At 46.1% G+C, this 22,329-nt stretch overlaps 1 protein-coding gene across 1 annotated transcript in view; it reads left to right on the top strand.

Moving 5' to 3' along the window:
- Skap1 (src kinase associated phosphoprotein 1) overlaps positions 1-22,329 on the top strand; it is a 292,032-nt gene that overhangs the window by 246,798 nt on the left and 22,905 nt on the right. The window contains exons 9-11 of the mRNA XM_041665298.1: positions 243-428; positions 9,729-9,779; positions 17,209-17,309. Coding sequence (XP_041521232.1) covers positions 243-428; positions 9,729-9,779; positions 17,209-17,309 — 338 coding nt within the window. The remainder of the gene's footprint in view (positions 1-242; positions 429-9,728; positions 9,780-17,208; positions 17,310-22,329) is intronic.

Below are 22,329 nucleotides of genomic sequence, written 5' to 3'. Positions count from 1 at the left end.
CTTCATTCTGACCAAGTTTTATTGCCGGAGAGGATTTATGTTGGTGGTTTAAACCTGATGGGGTGCCGGGCTGGCCTTTTCCGTAGATTCCTGCCACCGAGGCCTGCATTAGAAATACCGGCCCTTAACCCAGGGTTTCATTTTCCCCTGACGTGCTTTATTCTCACCCTCCTCCTCCTTCACCCACCTCTTTTCCAGCCTTTTTTTTCTACCTTCACTCATTCTTTTCTTTGCCCTGGCAGATCTGAGTTCCTCAACCATTCCCTGTGAAGAGGAGGAGGAAGAAGAGGAGGAAGAGGAGAAGGAAGAGGAAGAAACGTACGATGACATTGATGGTTTTGACTCCCCAAAGTCCGGTTCCCGGTGCAGGGCCGTGACCCTGCCTGAGCCTACAGAGGAAGAAGAGGACATTTATGAAGTCCTACCAGGTGAAACAGTTCATCTTCTAATGACCAACTTCCCTCTGCTTTCAGAAACTCTTGACCTGGTGAAAGAATAAAGCACTCCCCCAAAGGAATCCTAATCTAAACATTCTCTGACCCGGACAGCGTAGGATGTTCATGTCTCCAATACAGTGGTTCAGCCTTGCTCTGGGAGCAAGATGAAGTCCACCAAGATGTCTTTCCTCTGTGCCACTAAGACTAAAGGCCAGAGAACACTCCCTCCGGGTTTCCTTGGTTTGGGGGTGAGTTCTCGTAACTCTCTAGTTCTCGCATATTCTCTGTAGACTCACAAGAATGACAGGAAGTTGTCTCAAAAATACCTCATTTTTCCAAAGTCGGAATTATACAAATGCCAACAAACCATTTGAGTGATACAGTAAAACTCTGATAGAACGCCCTCTCCACGGGTAGGCAGGCCTCTCCACGGGTAGGCAGGCCTCTCCACGGGTAGGCAGGCTCACTAGCGCCTCAGAAAGCGCACAGTCATCACTGCCTCCACGGAGCCACTTCTGGGGGGCTCCAGCAGCTGGTGAACAGTGCAGAGCACAGTGGGGGTCAGACAGCAAAACCAGAGCCTGAGCCTTTTAATTGTGAGGTACTTAGACAATGGGGAAGCTGAATCTTCAAGTCCATTCAGAAAGCGCTCCTATGGAAACTTGCCAGCAGTTTAGTGCAGCGCTGCTAAGGAATTCAAATTAAGCCAAAATTTATAGCAATTTAAACCTGCATCCCAGATGAACCTAGGAACTAAGGTGAATCTAACACTTGGGCCTCTGAAGACAGAGCCCCTCATGAAAACATCATCAGAAAATAATTGCGTTTCAAGGCTCCCCAAGAAGAGGGTCCAACCCTCTTTAGTAGGCGTTCCCTGTCTGTCTCTTGACTGCAAGGGAAGCCACGTCATGGCCCCCCCAAGTCAAGACAGCAAGGCTGTGTCCACACAACCCCGCCAAGGGGAAGAGTCCACTCCTTCCCCTTGCTCCTGCAACCTCTGCCAGTCTCTGCTTCCCCAGCCTTTGTTGTTGTTGTTGTTTTGTTTTATTATGCAAATGATATCTTGGTTGAGGTCGAGCCATTTCTTGTGTCTGAAGTTAAAAAAAAAAGTGATAATTTCCTCAGCAAGTCTTCGTCGTTAATGAAGTTTTACAAAAACAGATACAACCAAAGGAAAATAAAATTTCACAGGTGATAAATTTTTCCAATTTCCCTGGCAGAATTCGATAGGATTGTTAAATTAAGAGTGAAGGTGTCTGTTGGAAAGCAACGAGCAGTGATGGGTAATTTTATAGAGTGGAAAATTGAATCAAATTGCTACATTAAAACACAGCTCCTCTGAGAATCTTCCCTTTCGCAGCCTGTGCCGTTGCAACAGCAGGGTGCAGAAACGGATCTAATTCACCACTCTCCCTAGAAGGAGACACATTCCCCAACTTGGCCAGAAACTTCCCAGTGAGCTTACATTAGGCTCACTCCTGCCCAGGTTCTGGGAAGGATCCAGGCAAGGCTCCGCCTTTGGTTCCAGCTGTGGCAGAGTGCTCTGGGAACATCACCCTGAACCAATCTGCCTTCTGGGGTGCAAAGGAGAGGTGTGCAGGGCCCAAAGAAGCCAGGGTGAAGCTAATGCTCAGGAGTGGAGAGCAAAAGCAAAGAGGCCTCAGAAAACAGGATGGGTTTGAAGCCATCCCCTTATTCTGGGTCAGGGACAAGGAATGTATCACTGGCTTCTCAGTGGTACAAGTCTATCTGCCTCCTGAACTCCTACCCTCTACTGGGATCTGAAGAGTTCCTCCAAACCTCCTGCCGCTTCTAATAAGGAATGGACCCAAGGGCAGGGAGGTTAGTCAACACCCTCAAACAGCCACTAACCCTGTGCACAGAACTCTGCACAGAAAGTGAGGTAGCCACACTGTAGAAAAGCCAGGATCTCTAGCAGCAGGTTAGAGGGACAGTGGCTACCTTGCCTGTGCTTCCAATAAACATTAATAAAAAATAAATTTTAAAAAAGCCACTCTCGGGGGCTGGAGAGATGACTCAGAGGTTAAGAGCATTGCCTGCTCTTCCAAAGGTCCTGAGTTCAATTCCCAGCAACCACGTGGTGGCTCACAACCATCTGTAATGGGGTCTGGTGCCCTCTTCTGGCCTGCACAGACAGAATATTGTATACATAATAAATAAATAAATAAATAAATAAATAAATAAAAGCCACTCTCCACCAGAGTTTTTACAGACAGCGTGTTGAGAGGTACAGAGGCGTTTAATTCTCTCGTGGTGATTCCAGCCACGTGTCTCGATCGTCCAAGCTTTCTAGCACTCGCTATTGTTGCTTCTGAAGTTGCTGTGCCAGTTTGGCATATACCATACCAGAGTCCTAGGGAAGCTGAGAATGACCGTGAGTGGCCCAGTAGCATCTCCCCACCCGTATCACCAGCCACCACCTACTGAAAAACAGCATGTGGGGGACAGCTAGGCAGGACAGGCACAAAGCCGGCTGTAAATCAGAGTGGATCTGCCCTGGCACCTGCTAGCTGTGAGAACCTGAGCAAGTTCCCTGCCTCCCCGGTCCATTGTAAAATGGGGAAAGCAATGCGGCATCCTAGAGGGATTTGGAGGGGCGGAGCCTGGAGATCATGTGTGTGCACTTAACCCAGAGCACTGGCACACGGCAAGCGCTCGATAAATGATGGTGGTGGTGTCTGATGGGGAATATTACTTCCTCCGAAAGTCAGGGGATGCACGGGTCCCACCCTCACCAGCCAGACCCGAATGCACAGTCCGGTTAGGCATTTGCAGCTATGTATACGAAGCATATGTGAACCTGAAGATCCAGAACAGATGGAATGTGGAGAGCACCTTCTGCTCAGCCTCCCCTTTTTATTTTCCCCTACCAAGAGGCCAGGTGCTGGGTGGAGGGGCAGCCAGCAGCAGCGCGTAGCACATCCGTGGTCAAAGGGCTCAGATCCCTAGCATTCGTTTCGTTATAACAGCTGAACATGCTTTGTGAAGGACTTTTAGTGTTGGCAAGTCTGTGGCCCTGCTCTTTGGGGAGGGCCCTATGCAAGCAAGTCTGCAAGTCCTCGCTGTGCCTACGAGGAAATGCTCGTGGGTGAGGCTTCCCTTCCCAAGTGTGATTTAAATAGGCTTTGAGACAAGCGAAAAGACTATACACCATATACCAAGTCAATAAAAAACAATTTCTAACCAAAATAATGCCCGGATCATCAAATTAAATGCACAACATCGCATTAATCATGAGCTAATTGGCATTTGCTACATGGCTAGCACTCTTGTCCCCAGGAGAGGAAGCCAAAACACTCAAGGTTGTCTGCCAGACCACAAAAAAAATTTTAGTACTGGAATATATGGTTTCAAAATTGGTATCCCCTGGGATTTCTGAACATTTCTGTTGAGCATGTGGGGGCCCTTGAGTTTTAAGGTTTCATTTGTAGTAGATTAAACTGCAGAGAATGACCAAGAGTATGAAAGTCAGACATTAAAATAGGAGGCTCTGGGGCTGGAGAGATGGCTCAGTGGTTCAGAGCACCTGCCACTCTTCCAGGGGACTTGGGTTTAGTTCCCAATATTCACATTGGACAGCTCACAACTCCAACTCCGAGGATTTCGTGCCCTCTTCTGGTCTCCATAGGAACCTGCATATGCTTGATAGGCATGTGTGCACACTCACGCACCCACACGCACACACTAATAAATAAATGTTAAAATGAATCTTTTTAAGGGGTGGTTTTTTCCAAGACAGGGTTTCTCTGTGTAACAGTCCTGGCTGTCCTTGAACTCACTTGGTAGACCAGGCTGACCTCAAACTCACTGAAATCTGCCTGCCTCTGCCTACCAAGTAATGGGATTAAAGGCATGCATGACCCACCACCACCCAGAATAAATCTTTTTTTAAAAAAACAGGTTTTCCTAAACCTTTTCTCATCTTCCTTGAAGTTATTCTTCAGACCAGCACAGACTCAGATCCACAATTCAAGACTCCATATAAGGACATCTGTCAGGTCCTGAATCGTCTGGGGCCTCAAGGCTAGAAGCCAGCAAGGCATCTGAGACCATAGGAGAGCTGTAACTGGGGCCTTGTAGTAGCTATAATGGCAGCAGGATCCAGCTGTGTTCTCTAGAGATTCTCAAAAAAAAAAAAAAACAAACAAACAGAAAGAGATAAAGAGGTCTTTCTGGAAATGTCTGTGCATATTCTGATGCTACCCACACAGCCCCAGAGGGTTGTTATAGACCCAGAAACCAGATTGCTTTATAATAAAGCATATAACCAGGGGTTTTTTTTTTAATTAGAGTCAAATGGAAACAACATTCTGTGGGATTATCTTTCCCCCTGTATAAATTGTCCGGGCACACAGGGAAAAGGAATGGCGACAGAAATCGAAAGAAATAAAAATACAAAACAAACCCAGGTCCAAAATACAAAATGTAGAAAAAGAATCCATGCCATCCCCAGCCTTATTCTAGCCTCCTGGCCTCTTGTCTTCCTCATCCCTGCTCTGTCTGTCTGTCCGACTATCTGTGTATCTGAGCAACAGCATGGGGCACTGCTGGGCCAGCACCAGCTGGAACCATGGCTGTCCCCCTAATCTCTGCTCACATGTGGCCTCAGACGTGACGTCCTGAGACGTGACATCTTCTCAGACGCGGCTGAAGTTAAGCTCTGCTGGAACCATGGCTGTCCCCCTAATCTCTGCTCACATGTGGCCTCAGTCGTGACGTCCTGAGACGTGACATCTTCTCAGACGCGGCTGAAGTTAAGCTCTATCTCCAGTCATGCTGATTGGTATTCATGTCCTTCTCCCCAGCTAGGAGGGACTCGGTTATTTGTGGAATTAAATCCTATGTCTTCCAAGTGTTGCTATTAGCACAAATAGAGTTTAATATCTTCTGCGTCGACCGTACCATGGAGCTACGATGGACGTGTTGAGAGGGAGCCGTTGAGATTGCCCAGCACACAGAGAGAATCAGTGTGTTCTTAGCCTTTTGCTCGTGTGTTCTATGGCTGTCTGGAGAGCTGCTCAAGCACACAGGGGTCTGTAGCTTGTCTAGGCGTGCCAGGGAACGGTTTATTTCTGTTTTTCTGGATGTTCCCTCTGCACATCAAGTCTCCCTGTATTTCTCTTGCAGCTGTCACCACAGCACCTTGACATCTGGCTACGCGTTAATACATTCGCCATTTTTTTTAGCTGTCACTTTTTGTTTGGGGAAAATGCTTTTCCTTCTTTCTGATGTGACCATTTTTTTCCTATTTGTTTCCATCGTTTGTTCTTTCTGGTATCGGTTTTGTCAATGTTGGGGGTGGGGGTGCCAGAGCCATACTTCAGAAAGGGGGTGCCAGAGTCACAGTTCAGAAAGGGGGTACCAGAGCCACACTTCAGAAAGGGGGTGCCGGAGCCACACTTCAGAAAGGGGGTGCCAGAGCCACACTTCAGAAAGGAGTCATCTGTCAGGGGCAGCTAGCGCTTCTCTGTCCCTCCTAGGTGGGTCGGTGTCCTGTTCCTCCAGCCTCTCATTAGTGTCCCTGACACTGTGCCAAGAATGTTGATTGAAATCGACTCTCCAGATACTGGTGCTCATTTGTGATGCCCCACGGTTCCCTCCCATGTTCACACAGTTAACAGGATCTTCTTCAACTGTTTTCCCAATTGAGATGAGATATTTGGGAATCAAGTAGAGCATTTAATGTAATAAGTGGGCAGTAATCTTCAGAGGTTAATTTGTTTAAAGCCTGTGTAAGACTGGGGTCCCATATGCCCTGTTAGGAGCAAGAACCATTATAATCTATTACTGTTTAAAGTTGAGCTAGCACATAAATTTTAATTCTCTCTTAAATGAAGATGTATTTCCATAGATGTAAGGCTAAAATGCCTAATAATATTCTTATAAAGAAGTCCAATGAGCTCTTTAACTTAAAATATATATATTCAAAATGGTCTTTTAAAAGGAAAATCTCAGGCCAACAAGATGCCTCAGTAGGTAAAAAGGCTGGTCTCTAAGCCATATGCCCCTCGTGGTGGAAGGAGAGAAGTAACTCTCTCGAGTTATCCTGTGACCTCCACACATACATCCTGATGCATGGAGCACATGTGTATACACACACTCACACACGAAAAAGAACAATAAATAATAATAAAGCCCCCTTGTACAGAATAACAAAAATAAGAAATTTAACTTCCTAAATTTAGTTTCTTCTTTTTCGCAAAAAGCCTTTCTTACAAGTCCCAGTTACGTTATAGTTGTCTTGACTCTGAACCTTGAGAGATGTCAGTTTGATTTCACAGAAGGGTCCATGGTCGATCAATTGTATCCAGCAATTTAAGCTAAGAAGGAATCAAGTGCTGTGTTCTTCATAGCCAACTATAGAAGGGGCTTCCTCCACTGTGTGATGAGACCCCATCCTCAGTCCTCCAGAGATGCCTGGGACACAGCCTCAGGCCCATTGGTAATAGGCTTGTTAACTGGAGGCCACTGTCAGCCACAGAGGACAAGGCAGGTAGAACAGAAGTGGGGGCCAGCGGACAAGGCAGGTAGAACAGAAGTGGGGGCCAGCGGACAAGGCAGGTAGAACAGAAGTGGGGGCCAGCGGACAAGGCAGGTGGGACAGAAGTGGGGGCCAGCGGACAAGGCAGGTAGAACAGAAGTGGGGGCCAGCGGACAAGGCAGGTAGAACAGAAGTGGGGGCCAGCGGACAAGGCAGGTAGAACAGAAGTGGGGGCCAGCGGACAAGGCAGGTAGAAGTGGGGCCAGGGTTTGCTGTTCATATCCATCACCATAGGGCTCAGTAATAGTGGCAAATAGTGCACATGCTTAGTGGTCAGCATTTTCTTCCTTTCTAGGTGACTCCAAAGGTACAATGGAAATCAGAGAATCTGCTCTGGGATCTGGCAGTGAAGTAAACAGAGTCCTTCAAGTTGTCCTTTTTTTACTTTATACTTTATTTTTTTATTTTTTGTACCATGACTAGACTAAGTGCCCGAAAGGATAAAGGATTCAAGTTTTAGTTTTCATTTTTATCATTGCAAATACATTTACATTCTGCTTTTTTTACAAATGCAAAGAGCAGGCAGGCCACTTTCAATAATTTATTTTAAAATCAATGCTAATGAGGTTATGTCTCGTCAGTGGCCGAGTTTTACAATAAAGTCTGATTTATTTAGAAAAGATCTTTGGTGTAGCTTCCCATCTAATGGCGGTGGGAAGGAGGTGGAGTAGCAGGCATGGTGACCCTCCAACTTCGGATCCAATTTGTAATTCACAGCGGAGATCTGACCCAATTTACATTGATTAGAATGGGGAGGAAGAGACAGCTGTGCACGGACAGCAGAGGTAGGATAAACGCTCTCTGCAAAAGTGCTTAAGCGCAGCACATTATTGGGCCCCGTGATTGAGTTGTTTGATACCAGGAAAAGAGCTGCTCACTGTCCAAATCATTGGGCATCTCTACAAGGAGGATGCACCAACTCACCCTCTGATATTGTCAGCCCTGTGAAACTGGCCCCATGGCAGAAAGGAAACACATCACAGCGGACGGGGGAAGGGAGGAAGAGGACAGTGGAGAGGGCTCTGTGAAAAGAATCGTGTTCAGTATGATTTATCTCTACACGCCCTGTTCCCTGTGTTTGGTTTCATTCCTCCGTTACCTTACATCTTTGTACCTCGGGGTCGATTTGGGAAGCACTATAGATGGGCATCATGGACGTCCACACTGCTGGACCTTCAAAGCGCTGGGGAGATGGCTCAGCAGTTAAGAGCACTGGTTGCTTTTCCAAAGGACCAGGGTTCAGTTCCCACAACCCATATGACAGCTCACAACTGTCTGTCACTCCTGTCCTAGGGAATCCAATGTCCTCGTCTATGGGCGCCAGGCACACGTGTGGTACACATACATATATACAGGTGAAATATATGCATAAAATAATAAAACATTTCTTAAAAAATATTTCCTCAAAGTGTTTCTTTTCCACAGGATGTGGGGCAAGTATGCATGTGTCTATCTGACTGTCTGTGTGGCTGTATAAGAGAAAAGGAGAAAAGGAAAGAGTTGGTGAAAAGAATAGTGAGCCTATTTCTACCTCATATATATGTATATATATATACATTAAAACTCTATATTATAAAATAGGGTTATTAAATGTTACTCTAATACACATACTTTCTTAATAAAGGCCCGGTTCCTATTATATCAAGTAGTATGAAGCTTGAGATGAAACAGGTTAATGAGGGTAAGAAACTTGGGCCAATCACATTGTGACTTTGGCCATATAAACACTTGACTGGAGTTAGACACCAGCATTGACTTAGAACCCATTGTGAATCCACAACAATTAATTAAAAGACCATTCCATCTGCCCTCAGGAGCCTATACTCTAATGAACAAGGCAGGCTAAATAAAACAGTAAAAAGATAACTACAGGCCTCGAGTACTAGGAACATAAAACCATGTACATGACCAGCCTCCGATACAGCTGAACAAAAATGGATGTGTTAAGGACTAATTAATCACAAAAGGTTTAAAACTCACTACCAATCTCTCTCTCTCTTCCTCCCTCCTTCCCTTCCTCCCTCACTCCCTTCCTTCCTTCCCTCTCCCTCTCCCTCCTCTCTCTTCTTCCCTCCATTCCCTCCCCCCTCTCTCTCCCTCTCTTCCTTCCTCCCTTCCCTCTCTCTCTCTCCTCTCTCTCTCTCTCTCTCTCTCTCTCTCTCTCTCTCTCTCTCTCAAACCCTAACTCTGGAATGACTAAAACCAAAGAATGTGTCTGCATACAGATAATAAATACAAGAAAGAATTCCACAAAAAAAGAAGAAATGAGGGCTGAGGAAAAGAACTGGGTTAAATGATAAGCCCCTTGGTGATTCGATGGGTTGGAAGCCCCATCAAGGCAGGAACTCTGGCGTGCTTGTCTGTTGTGTGCCCCCTGTTCCTAGTGCAGCTTTGTACTTCAGAATGTTCTGAAATGAATAATGAATAGAAAGGGAAAGAGAAGATGGCCGATCTGAAGGTGAGAGATGACTGGGGAGGGGAAAGAAGAAGAAAACATGTTAATGCGACTTTCTTTAAAGGAGAGAGTTCCCTAAGTAGACATGATAGCACATGCCTGTAATCCCAGCTCTTGAGACAGAGGCTCAGGTAGGGAGATCATGAGTTCAAAGCTAGCCTGGGCTCCATAGCAAGCCCCTGCTTTAAAACACAAGAAAGGGGAGGAGGTCGATGAACTCAGAGAAAGGTCACCCCCCACACTGATGGTTAATACTGATCATTTGTGCCCTCAGATGAAGGCCATGATTTAGAAGAGGATGCCAGCGGCACTCATGGATGGCGAGGTATGAGACACGGCTGCACAACCCGGGTGGAACAATGGGGCTTCTGGCTTGAGAAAGCACTACCGTTACTGGACTCTCTAACGAATAGGTTCCTGGTACATGACCCCAACAGCCAAACTTGACTGACTGGCTAGAAGAGTGCCTTAACTTTAAAAGCAGACACCCAATCACTTTAATCGATGTCCTAGCACAGCCGAGATTTGTCTTCAGAAGGTGGGAAGCCAAACCAGATATTTATTTTTTTCCTATCAGTATTTCTTAAATCAGTGCAGTGGAAATAGAATTGCCTCATCTCTAAGAGATCAGAGGATTGAGAATGGGAAGGATGGAAATGTCTCCTCCCTGAGAGGCCCGGAGATTGCGAGTTCAGAGGGGAATGGAAATGTGTCCGATCTGAAAAGTGAAGCCGGGGTGAGGGATAGAACGACCGGGGGATGCTGACTTCAGATGGCCTGGTTTGATTCCAGGCACATTTGAAGATGAATATGTAACAGGTTTGTTGAATACAAAATTACATCTTATTCATCCCAGCCTGTTAGCCATGCCCCAGGCTGTTAGGGAGCCCATTCCTCCCAAGGTCAGATGCCCTGGCAGTCTCCTAAGTGGACCGAGGACTTACTCCTTCACTGTCAGTGAGGGAATGGTGCCCGTTGTTTGGGCCGCCTCAAGGACATTCCATCAGCAGAACTGGGTTCAGAAGTGATTTGGAGACCAGCAGATTTCCTACCCTCGTAGGATCTATGAAAATCTTAAGCTTGGGAGTTCTTTCTCGGGTTCCCTCCCTGCTCTCGCTTGGTTTCTTGGTTCCTCATTTTTCTCTTGACTCCCCTCCTTCTCATTCATAGTCATTTAGCAGAGTCCCTTTTCCCTTTTCCATCTTTGTGGGAAATGAATTCGTGTGTGTGTGCGCGCGTGCCTGCGTGCGTGCGTGCGTGCGTGCATGCGTGCGTGAAGTCAGAGGAAAACTTCCAGTGTTGGTCTTGGGCCTGACCCTCCACCTTGTTTGACACGGACAGGATACCTTTGTTATTTTGCCACTATGCTGGTTGCCTGGCCTGCTGACCCATGACCATGCCTAAAGAATCTTGTCTCCCATCTTGGACTCTGGGGATTAAAACCTACATATTCCTGCTTGCTGGATTCGTGCTTTCCCCCACTGTGTCGTCTTCCCCACCCCTGCAGGAAGTGACTGTGCAAGGTTTAGTGAGGGACTCCGGTTCACAGGCCCACCTTCTCTCGGGGAAGGGGGCGCCAGTCAGTGGCATCATAGGTTGTGCTACTGAAGCAGAGGGGAAAGCGTGTGGAGACTAGGGAGTCCTCTGAGACCTAATTTCTGAAGTTTGGTTGTGATCCTTAGCCCTAACGACTGAGCTATCTATCTCTCCAGCCCTGACACCTAATTTCTGTCATTTTTCTACTTGCTATATGGAATTCTAACAGAAAACCCATTCTGACCAAGCTGGTCCCAAATAGGGTTTTTCTCAACCAATTTCCATCACCAACCCGTGTAGGAAGATACACCCTAGATGAACGTGGGTGGGATAGCTGGAAGCTTCCTATGGCCAACACTGTATTAACTCCAGTCAGGAAGTATCAGTCTCCTGAAAATGTCTACCATTCCCTTCCCACACTCCTCCCTCCTCTCATTTTCTCCTTGTGTATGCGCTCTCTCTCTCTCTCTCTCTCTCTCTCTCCCCCCTTAGGTTTTCTCTCTCTCTCTCTCTCTCTCTCTCTCTCTCAGGTTTTATCTGGGAGGTGAGAGGAGATTTATCTTTTAACTATCCCAACAGGTATAATTCAAGTAGGATTTTTTTTTTAAAGAGGTCTTTTGTTCCCCATACTTTCTGCCTCCCAAAGAGGTGTCGTTAACATAAGGCTCAGCTCTAAATATGTTTCGGCGGCTTGTACTTCCCACCAGTTATAATGATTGGTGACTTGGCGATTAAAAACAGGAAGACTTTTCGCTCTCTCTGCAGAATCCGAGGCAGGGATTTTTATTATTTGTGTTTACTTATTTATTTATTGAATTTATACAGTGCCTTCTCTCCGAAGAAGCTGTAGAACCTGCAACACATATGTAACTTCCTAATGTCATCTTTTAGTTTTATTGCAACAAAATATGGAGATCTGGGGGAAGGGCCAGCAGCCTCCGTGAAGGCGTTAAAAGCTGGGACAGAGTCAATCCCTAGGTAGGTCAGAGACCAGCTGTATACGTTTGCTTCTTTTAGTTTTTCTCAGGTATCTGGGAGGGAAAGGCTTTAAGCAAACTGGCCTGTTCTCCTGCCTTTTCCCCCCAGGGGCTGGGGCATCTGGCATCTGAGGATTTTTCTCCTCTACCCCACAGACCGTTGCTTGATGCCCTGCTTCCTCTGACAGAACTGCTAACGTTTTTTTTAAAGCCCAACTCTAGATCTTATCTGAAGAGGGAGGGAGGACAGGAATTCAGTGTCTCCTGACTGAGTGTTAATGACCCTGTAAGATGCAATTTCTTTCATTTTATTCTGTTACCTAGAAAATCTATCATGGCCTTGTAGTATTGATTGCCCAATCTATAAAGAGCTCACTCTCCAGCATGCGTGTTAGTAACAGGGTTACTGAGTGACTCTTCAACACCTCCGATTTTCTCTCAATTCCAGCCTGGCAGTCCCACAGTGGATCTGACACTAACGGTCTTTAGTGGCGAGATCATATTTCCCTGCCTTGCTGTGACAGGGTATCTTCTGAGTAGCCCAAATCAAGACTCAGTCTGGCCTGTTTGTATAAAATTTTCCTTTGCTTGGCTGTGCCATGCTGTGGAGACGCAGGTCACTCTTAGAGATAGCAAATCCCTGCCCAAAGAAGACCTTGCAATGGGCTCTCCTCTCTGTGTGTCTCTCTCCGTCTCCCTGTCTCTCTCTCTGTTTCTTCTGTCTCTGTCTATCTGCTTCTCTCTTTGTGTCTGTCTCTGTCTCTGTGTCTGTCTCCATCTCTCAACAATTGTGGGTACACCAGGCATGGTCTTAGAAGCACCCAGTCATCTCAGAAGAGCAGAAAAGTGATTATTCATGAGTTTTCCATCCTGGAGACCCTCTGAAGGCCCACTGTGGTGCCCACCGACAGAGAGCTCTTACACTAAAGAAAAGGAAGGGTCCACAGCTCTTACCTTTCGGATTTCCAAAACCAACCGTGAGTTGAGCATCTCCTAGCTAAAGTTTTGACCCGAATAAAGGAACAGATGAGGTGGGAACTAGGACCTTTGGTTGTTCACCGTACATCAGTCACACTTGCAAAACTAAGGGCATATTGAGTGTCTCCTGGTGAGTTTTTCCAGGCTTCCGAAACTGTTCCTAGAGCAGCAGTGGGTGTCTGCTTTGAATGTGCTAAAGATGGCAGCCCCCCTGGTTTGGCTGAGACCAGAGCATTTAAGACACCGTTTACAGAGTTGGGCCCTACTCTCACGGGTTTGTTTTCAAGCTTTTGGCTTTGTCTTTCCTAGTTTAAACAGCTGTGCCTAATGCCAGGCCTCGCTGCCACGTTGCATTCATCAAGAAAATGTAAACAGCACCCTGAGCCGCCTTTAGCCTCTTTTCCCCGTCTCAGCTCAAACTCTGAAGTAACCCAGTGTCCTAACAGCTAAACTCAGGGAGGACAGACAGCTTCTGTTGTTCCCGAAGACAAGGAAAACTAGACAGGTGTCCTGGTCCTTTGCCTCAGTGCTTCCGTTGACTCTGTCACCAGGAGCACCAGCCTGGACTCCATCAGAGGAGAAACGCCCATCACTGGTCACAAACGCCCGGTGTGGAGTGATAAATGATTTGTAAGAACACCTGGAAACGAGAAAAACAATTCTATTTCAGCTCTTTGTGATACTCTGCTAGCTTGAGGCTTAGCCTCCCCTACAAGGGATTAGAAAGAGTAGACACTCACAGCCCCACCCCCATTTTCTCTAGAAAACTCCTTCTCAGCTCGGCTAGCAATTTAAATGTAGTGATCATAGCCATTAGCTTCCCTATCATTGTAATTGTTGTTAATTGTTATAACTGTTTTAGTTATTAGTGTTGTCATTATTGCTCTAGGTCCTCTGTCTGTTTTATGCTGAATATATTAGAGCTTTTGCTTTTGAATTACCAGGCTTTATTTAGTGCAGAGTTATGTCTTTTTTTTTTTTTTTTGAGAGAGACATTGAGAAATGCTGGCATTAAGCTTTATTCTTTTGTTTTTCATTCCGAATGGACAGACTGGAAAAAAATAATTAGATGGAATAATGTCCTCAAAATGAGAATGGGGATGTTCTGAATTAATTAACTGGTCAGGAGATTGCACTGTTTCTGACTCAGGCTGTTGCCAGCATGGTGGGAACGTAGCTGAGCCGAAGCCAGTGCACAGAGGCGAGCCTTGCTGTCAGGCTCCTAACTTCTGTCACTATAGAAACCTGTCTCTGCTCTCATTCTCCTCTGAGGACCAGCCAGCCTGGTGCAGGGCAGAGTGAACCCACCCTGTGGACTTGTAGACCGGCAGGCCCTTCATGGGCCAAGCTTCAGGAAGGAAATCTTGCTCAGCCTCACCTCCTCCCAACTTCAAGGTGTTTTGGTGACACTGGGGAGATCAGGATTTTGTAGACAGCTGGAGCTCCCAAGGAGCCTTCCGGGATCCCCCAGACTCCACTAAGTTCCCTCTTAGGCAGAGCATCCTCCACCTCTTCAGGACTCTGGTCCACAGCACCTCCCCCACTAGAGGGTAGCCTTGAGAGCAGGGACTGCGCATGACTCCTGCAGAATTCCCAGTGTGTACCACAGTCCCTGGCATTCAGTTAAGTGCTGTGTGCAGACCTGATGGATGCCAAGGAATGAGTTCATGAAGTGGCCTGTCCACAACTGTACAAATATGAATCACGCAAGTTAAACAAGGATCTTGCAATACGGGGTCCAACCTTGTCCAGCTAAAGAATGACTCCCCCATTGATCTCCTTAATACCAGCATACCTTTGACTAGAAAGCAGGTTGAATATGTTCCCCGGTTTTAGCCCTGTCGTTCTGATTAACTTTTCAGAGCTGTGTGTCATGGTCCTTCATCTTGGGCTAGGCTGTGCCCTGGGTTCCTGGACGTCAAAGGCCGTTCTATACTCTTTGAGTCTTAGAAGTCTCTTTCTATAGTTGATTGAATCTGTCTCTCTATCTCCCTGAGTTCCAGCTCCCTGTGTTTTCAGACAAAATCTCTCTCACTATATAGCCCAGGCTAGTCTTGAACTCACCTTGTAGCCCAGACTGGCCTCACACTTGAAGCTATCCTCCTGCCTCAGCCTTCTGATTTCTGGGATTATAGGTATGAACCAGTGTACCTGCCTTTTACTGTGCTTGTAGTTTAGGTCATTCCCCAGGTATTCTCTTTCACCACTATCAAATCTTGGTAGGAATCTCAAACATACCCAAAAGGTATCTTAGGAGCTGTCTCATACCCAAGCACACTGAGGGAGCAGAAACTCAAAGCGTCTATGCACTGGGCCAGAAATGCCACGAAAGCTCTGTACGTCTTCCCCTACCATTCATACATAGCTAAACTGGGTTTTTTAAAAATCTGTTCTAAAAAAAAAATTTCTCTGCCACCTACAAATCCACAAAGGATATTGATGTCGATTGGCTTCTCATCCTAGACGTAGTCAAACTCTCGGGGTGATTTATATACTCCCGTACAACTGAGAATGAGCGCATATCCTCTGGGGAAACTGCCATCGCTTTTCAAGGTTGATATTTCTCTATCATTTCATGCACCGATGTCCCCCAAAATATATGCTTTCTCTTTTCAACAGTTAGCATTTTTCTCCCAACGTATTTTTCTTCCCAGCATCTTAAGTCGATAGCAGGAGGTTTGCTTGGCGGTTATTTTGTTTGCTGCCCTCTGTTGTCTACTGCGGAGACAAACAATTCTCTGTGTAAAGAAAACACGCCCCAGTCTGTGCTTGACATTTTTCTTTCTGTTTGCAATCCGCTCTCACCTAAATGAGTCAGTCTCTCGTCTGTTTTTGTGCACTTGAAGATGCCTAATAAGAGTCGTTTACAAAGACATATAGGGATTCGTTCCACTGCGCCTCTGTTATTTGAATTATTCATAAGTTAGGGACAAATTGTTGTGTGGGGGGGGGCAAGTACAGCCAGGTCCTCTGTGCCCCACTGACCATTTGTTCCCCATCTGTTCCCATCATGAACAGCCTTAGAACCATCCGAGCTCGTGAGAGGGTCCAAACAAATTTAGAGTAGGTAGGAATTTATGGAACACGGTCCCCAAAAAGTCACACAATTTTTTTTCATTTTGCTTTTCAAGACGGAGTCTCAGAATGTAACCCCAGACTGACTTGGAATTTGTGATCCTCCTGCACTAGCCTCCCAAGTGCTGGGGTTACGGACACGTACCGGCTAAAACTCACGGAGATTTTAACTACATCACAGGACTCCTGGAGCCCGTCAATCAAATTTCACCTCTGGCAGGTGACAGGCTCACAGCTCTCTCGTATGAAACATTCTGAGACACACAGAGTATCCGTGGTCCAGTGGGCATTAGCTCTCCTGCCATTCAAATGCCCAGATATTCTCCCACTTTGTACGCTAGTGTTTAACCTTTCCGGGTAGGAGAGGATCAATATGAATTCTTCATTGTTAAGAATCGATGGCTGTCCTGTGGCATCGTTGCCATCCAGTCTCACTGAGAAGCCCAGTAAATCTCTCCAGTGCTTTCTAAAGCTTGGTTTGTTGTCTTCAGTTGCTTTCATTTTTAATGCAGATCACTTTGGTTTCTGTTCCCCGGGGGCTTGCAGATAAATCTTGGCAGACATGTTCAGGGTCTACAAATGAGATGCTGGAAAAGGGCCAGCCCACCCAGAATTTAGTTGTAATGGATGAGACACCCCCATGGCTCCACTTAAAGACTGGGCTATTCGTTGTGGTATTTATTGGTGACGACCTCATGAAGTACCTGGGTGGGAAGGGCCTGGGATAAAGCTCCCGTGTAACAGAGGAGGCCAGAATGCAAGCCATGATGCAGAAGAGTGCTGGCTGACTCAGCCTCCCTTGTAGCTAGGCAGAAGGATCTGTTCCTTCAAATGCATAAAAAAAAGAGACATACTCGGATATTTAGATAGCCCGGGTCAAGAAAGTCTACTGGGAAACATCTTTGTTCCACATATTTGCAAACTAACTGAGAGACTATGTACCCAATTTCCTTCTGTTAATAAATACATCTATTACCATATTGCTGAGTAGAATTTCCTACTAGGGGTGATCTCTAAATATTTTATGTGAGTTAGTGATCTCCCCCTCCCGTAGTCCTTTGCTTAGATTGAGTGTCATCTGCCCCCCCCCCAATCTTAAGTTCCCCAGAGACTATATCGAAACCCTGGCTTCCACTTGTGACCAAACTGGCTCCTTTCATCTTTGTTTTTTTTCTTCTCTTTGATCAGTGGACTGTGCCAATTATTACCAGGGCCTATGGGATTGCCATGGTGACCAGCCAGATGAACTGTCCTTCCAACGAGGTGACCTCATCCGCATTCTGAGCAAGGTAAAGACACGGACTGTGGGACCCGAATCCAAAGTCCATATTTTCCCTCTTGTTAATGTAATTACCATAATCAGAATCATCGCATGCTGTAGCATCTCTCTCTGAATGGCTCTTCTGACCAAAATTCCCTTTAATGTATAATTGTTAGGGAAATTTTTTAATTAAAAATTCAGGCTCAGGAATCATTTTTCACATGTAAAAATACAATAAAACAAATATATATATATATATAATGAAGTAGGTACAATACTAAAATTATGGCAATCAAAATCTGATGTTTTCCAAGGATTTATGGTACATAAAGGTCACACTATGTACATAATTTATTACTTTGTAATACTATTGAAAACATTCTGGCTAGGCAAACTACCTTCTTATTTCATTTATAGATAAATGAGATGATAATATAATTACTTGTGGGAGGAGGAGTCAGAACCAGTTAGCTCAATTGGTTTGAGCCAGCGCTGATAAGACTGACCTACGGAATCCAATCCCACACAGCCCAGCTAACTTTATTCTCTTCCTTAGGCATAAGTTAACCCCTAGACACAGCTAATGCATACTGTTGTTGATCATAAAGCAACAGGGCTTTGTTTTAAAGGGATGGATTGGATGGTTGCCTGTCTGTCATAATGAGGAGAATCTTCTGGAGTCGTAGGCTACAGTTCGAGGGAACTGTTCCTCTCCATTCTTGTAAAATGCAAACAGAAAAGACCACACAAATTATATAACCAGACTAAGCCATGTTCTGTGCCTCAGAGAATGTATCATGAAGGACTCTATGTATCCCCTCCGTATCTACGAACACGGTTTGAAGTAGGCATAATTTGCTCTTTAATTGCTGAGTATGTGGACTCCGTGGAGGAAAAATGAAAGCCTGTTGTGTTATTAACACCGTATTTGCCGTTTCTCTTTATTCTGTGCCTGGTATTACTTACACCAAGGATCTGTCTGTGCTTTCAATATGCTCTAAGCTCCTTTTGAACAAACCAAGGGGTGGGCAAAATGGCTCAGTGGGTAAAGGCACTTGCAACCAAGGCCAGAGACATGAGTTCAATCCCAGCAATATGGTAGGAGAGAACTGACTCGCGAAAGTTGTCCTCTGACCTCCACAGGGGCACTTGGCATAAACAATAAATAAATATAAATTGTAATTAAAAAAGGAACAGACCAAGTCTGACTCCAGGTATCTTCCAGTGATTCCAATGAATCAGGTCCCTTTAAACAAGAACTAGCCAGGCGGTGTTGGTGCATACCTTTAATCCCAGGACTCAAGAGGCAGAGACAGGTGGGTCTCTATGAGTTTGAGGCCAGCCTGGTCTATAGAGCAAGTTCCAGGACAGCCAGGGCTATTACAAGAGAAACCCTATCTGGAGGGGGAGGAGGAAGTAAATTCAGACTTAGCCCTTTGCAGGAAGGTTAAGAGCTTTGCAGGTCCTGCTCGGGGAGATCACGATGTGTTCTCGTGACTTCTTCGGCCACTCTAACTCAACACCACCCTACTACCATTTTGGTGCAGCTCCAATACACCAAGAATAAATTGGAAGGAAAGAAGGGAGTGGACATTGGCCCGATTGGTATTTCAAATGCCCGAAAGCAAGGTTTGCCGTGTAATAGAATTTGTGTACATTACCGTGCTGGCATTACAGGGTAATCGAGTTATCCACTCAGGTGTGACCAGGCCTCTGTTTGCCCAGAGCCTGCAGGTGAACAAATTAACTGTTTACATTGTCTGGAGGTGCCTGCAGCAGGAGGGGGAGCGCAGAGCCAGGCTGGCGGCTGGCTGGCCTTCTCTCTCCGTCATGATTATTTTGTTTGTTTTACATGTCTTTTGCCTTTGTTAATGGCTTCTCACTGGGGGTCCCGTTCCTCCAGTTAGATCTAAGGGGCTGTGCAGTGACCTGTCCCGCAATATAGCATGGTGTGCAGTTACCATGGCTGTGGTATTTCTATGAGGTGCCTAAGAACCTTAGACTGGTCGTTTAAAATCAACCTCTGTTCCCCCTCCTCCACATCTACATGCTAATGCGTCAGAGTTTAATTCGGTTGAAAATGCCTGGCTGCCTTCATTCTGTCGGCTTCTTTCTCCACTCTTCCGGAAGGTTCTAAGTCCATTAGTATTTCTGTCCCCTAAGCTGTACCAGGTGCCTCCTTCCCTCCCTCGTGTTGCTGGTCCCTGCGAATCAGAGGAGGAAATGGGAGGTAGTAGTAGTAGTACAAACAACGTTCCTTTCCGAGCCGCCTTCCGGTTTAACATCGGTTTTGGGGAGCATCTGGGCTTGGATTTGCCTTGATCCTATTACCTAACTCAATCAGGGCCTTGGACAGGAAAGAACCTTGCAAGACCTTCCATCCTATTTGTTTGTCTCTAGAAAACACAAACAAACCAGTATAGGAGATTCCAGGACCATCCAGAAGCTCAGCCGTTCCGTGCTCTCTGGAATTGTCTCTCATACCCTTCCCACGTCAGCCCCAGCTGGCTTCCTTTGCTGGAGCCAGCTTACCCCTCATACCTGGAACAAGAGACCAAAATAACCCAGATGGAGTTTAGTCCAAGAAAAAGATGCCTGGGGAACTCCACCTTCGCTGGGCGTGAGAAGCCTCTGCTAGAAACCGGCGCACGTCTGTTTCCCTGAGAAATGTATGGCACAGCAATGCCCCCCAGCTCACCTGGGCTTGTTTCCTCACCTGTACCACAAGGGAGTCATTTCTCCCACCCGAGACACTCCCGTTCTAAACACAGTGGGCCTGGTGTTGCAAAGCTGCACAAGAATTCACACAGAGCTCTGTCTTAGCTTTAATTACTTGCTCCACTTAAACAGCAAACGTTCCAACTACCAACTCTTTGGTCTTCACCCCCACAGGTTCAACTGGTTTGCCCCTCTCTAAATAAAACTTACGACACTAAGGATCAAATCCAGGGCCGAGTGCATGCTAGGCCCTGGATATTCCATAGCTAAATCCATAGCCCTTTATTAAAGAAATCCTGTACCGAGTGTGTTCACTTAATCCCAGCACTCGGGAAGCAGAGACAGGCAAATGTCTGTGAGTTTAAGGCTAGCCTGGGCTACATTTTGAGTTCCAGGGCAGGCAGGGCTACCTAATAATAAAGAGACCCTGTTCCAGGAAGGCTCTGAAGAGGGTGTCTGGAGGAAGGAGACTCAAGGTTTGGGGAGTGGGGAGTGAGCAGATGGGAGGAGAAAGATGTCAGCTTTTAGCCTTGGCTCCTGCTGCTCCCTGCTGGGATTGAGGGATTTGTTTGTTTGGGGTTTTTTATTTAATATGTATTGGTGTTTTGCTGTATGTATGTTTGTGCCCTTAGAGACCAGAAGAGGGCTTTGGGTTCCCTGGAACTGGAGTTACAGATGGTTGTGGGAGCTGGGAATTGAATTTGGATTATTTGGAACAGTAGCCAGTGCTCTGAACCATTGGCCCATCTCTATGTCCCAGAGAGAGAGAGAGAGAGAGAGAGAGAGATACTCCATAGTTAACCAAATGCCTACCACCTATCCTGTTCTCAAGCAGGTTACTTGTATGACTTTGGGGAAAAAAAAATCACTTAAACTTTCAGGCTTTAATGTTATTATCTGCAAAAAAAAAAAAAAAATAGGCCAGTTTCTGTTCATAAGGCTGTGATCAGAGAATTTATGTGAAAAGTATGTAGCCTTAATCAATGACAGCATATACATTCTTCTCTCCCATCCACTAGCACCACACTGAATCTACCCTTTGGTGTTGAGCGTTTACTAGGAGTTCAATAAATTATTGGTAAGGTAAGAGCAGAATGAGGACCAGCAAGATGGTTCCGTGTGTAAAGATGCTGACTAGCAAGCCTGTCACTTGAGTCTCATCCTTGGAACCCCATGGCACAGCAGAAACAAAGAACCAACTCCATCCCGGGCAGTGGTGGCACATGCCTTTAATCCCAGTACTCAGGAGGCAGAGGCAGTCAGACCTCTGTGAGTTCGAAGCCATCCTGGTCTACAGAGTGAGTTCCAGAACCGGCTCCAAAGCTATACAGAGTAACCCTGTCTCGAAAAACCAAGGGAAAAAAAAAAAAAAAGAACCAACTCCCAAAAGTTGCCTCTGGGCTCCACACACACAAACACAAGCTGTAGCATTCACTTTCGTACACACACATATAAATAAATTTAGTTCCGTTTTTCTTTAATGAAAAAAGTGGTTCATATACCAAGCATTCCTCAGACACTCCATCGGTTGAGACACAGAGTTCTCACTTGGATAAGTACACTACCCAATGAAGAGGCCTACATGGAAATCCATCATGTCTTCTGTGGTTTAGGAATCTCATCACTGACCCCAGAAAGAGCCTCCAAACTTCTCTTCCGGAAGAAGCCAGAGCCATGTAGCCTATCTCACAAGCAGTAACAAGGACACAGTTAGCAGAAAGCCCTCCTGCTGACCGCCGCTCAGCACATCCAGACATTCCAAGGCCCCATGCAGCTTCATGCCCACTTAACTCACTGACTTCCAATTTGGGTCTTAAAATATTTTAGAGGAAGATTTTTAATAACGAAGCGGATGTGAACATCCTGTGGATGCTCCGGCACCCCTTTTGGGCCCAGATATTTCTGAACGGCTTTTTCTAGTAAGAGCCTCCCTCCCTCCCCGTATGCCCCACCCACCCAGGAGACGGGACACACAGCTCAAGCCGCAGCAGGGTGTTTAGCGCTCTTCAGTGCCTCCAGATTGTGGCGCTGGTGCAGGCCTCCTCAGACATAACGGATCACTCCTGAGAGCCAGCCGCTCGTAAATTACTTCCCACGATGCCAGCGACCACCGCAGAATTCAAGTTTGAATAGAGCAGGGAAAAGGTGTTTGAGAGGCCTGTTCACTCAGCTGCATTTTAATTTCCTTTTCAATCTTGTCCCAATTAATTTCACAGAATTAATCTCACAGAAGCAAACTCGGCAGCACCAAGGCTGTGGTTTTGAGTGTGGCGGTCGCTCTGCCTGAACATGAAATAGGAGCTAATATAAAAAATCCATCTGCTGTGTTT

Source organism: Microtus oregoni, unplaced genomic scaffold, assembly GCF_018167655.1.
Source record: "Microtus oregoni isolate MIOR12 unplaced genomic scaffold, Mior012 000015F_ref0000493, whole genome shotgun sequence".
Classification (NCBI taxonomy): domain Eukaryota; kingdom Metazoa; phylum Chordata; class Mammalia; order Rodentia; family Cricetidae; genus Microtus; species Microtus oregoni.
The sequence above is the reverse complement of the archived record's forward strand: the minus strand, read 5'-3'. Positions and strand labels throughout refer to the sequence as shown.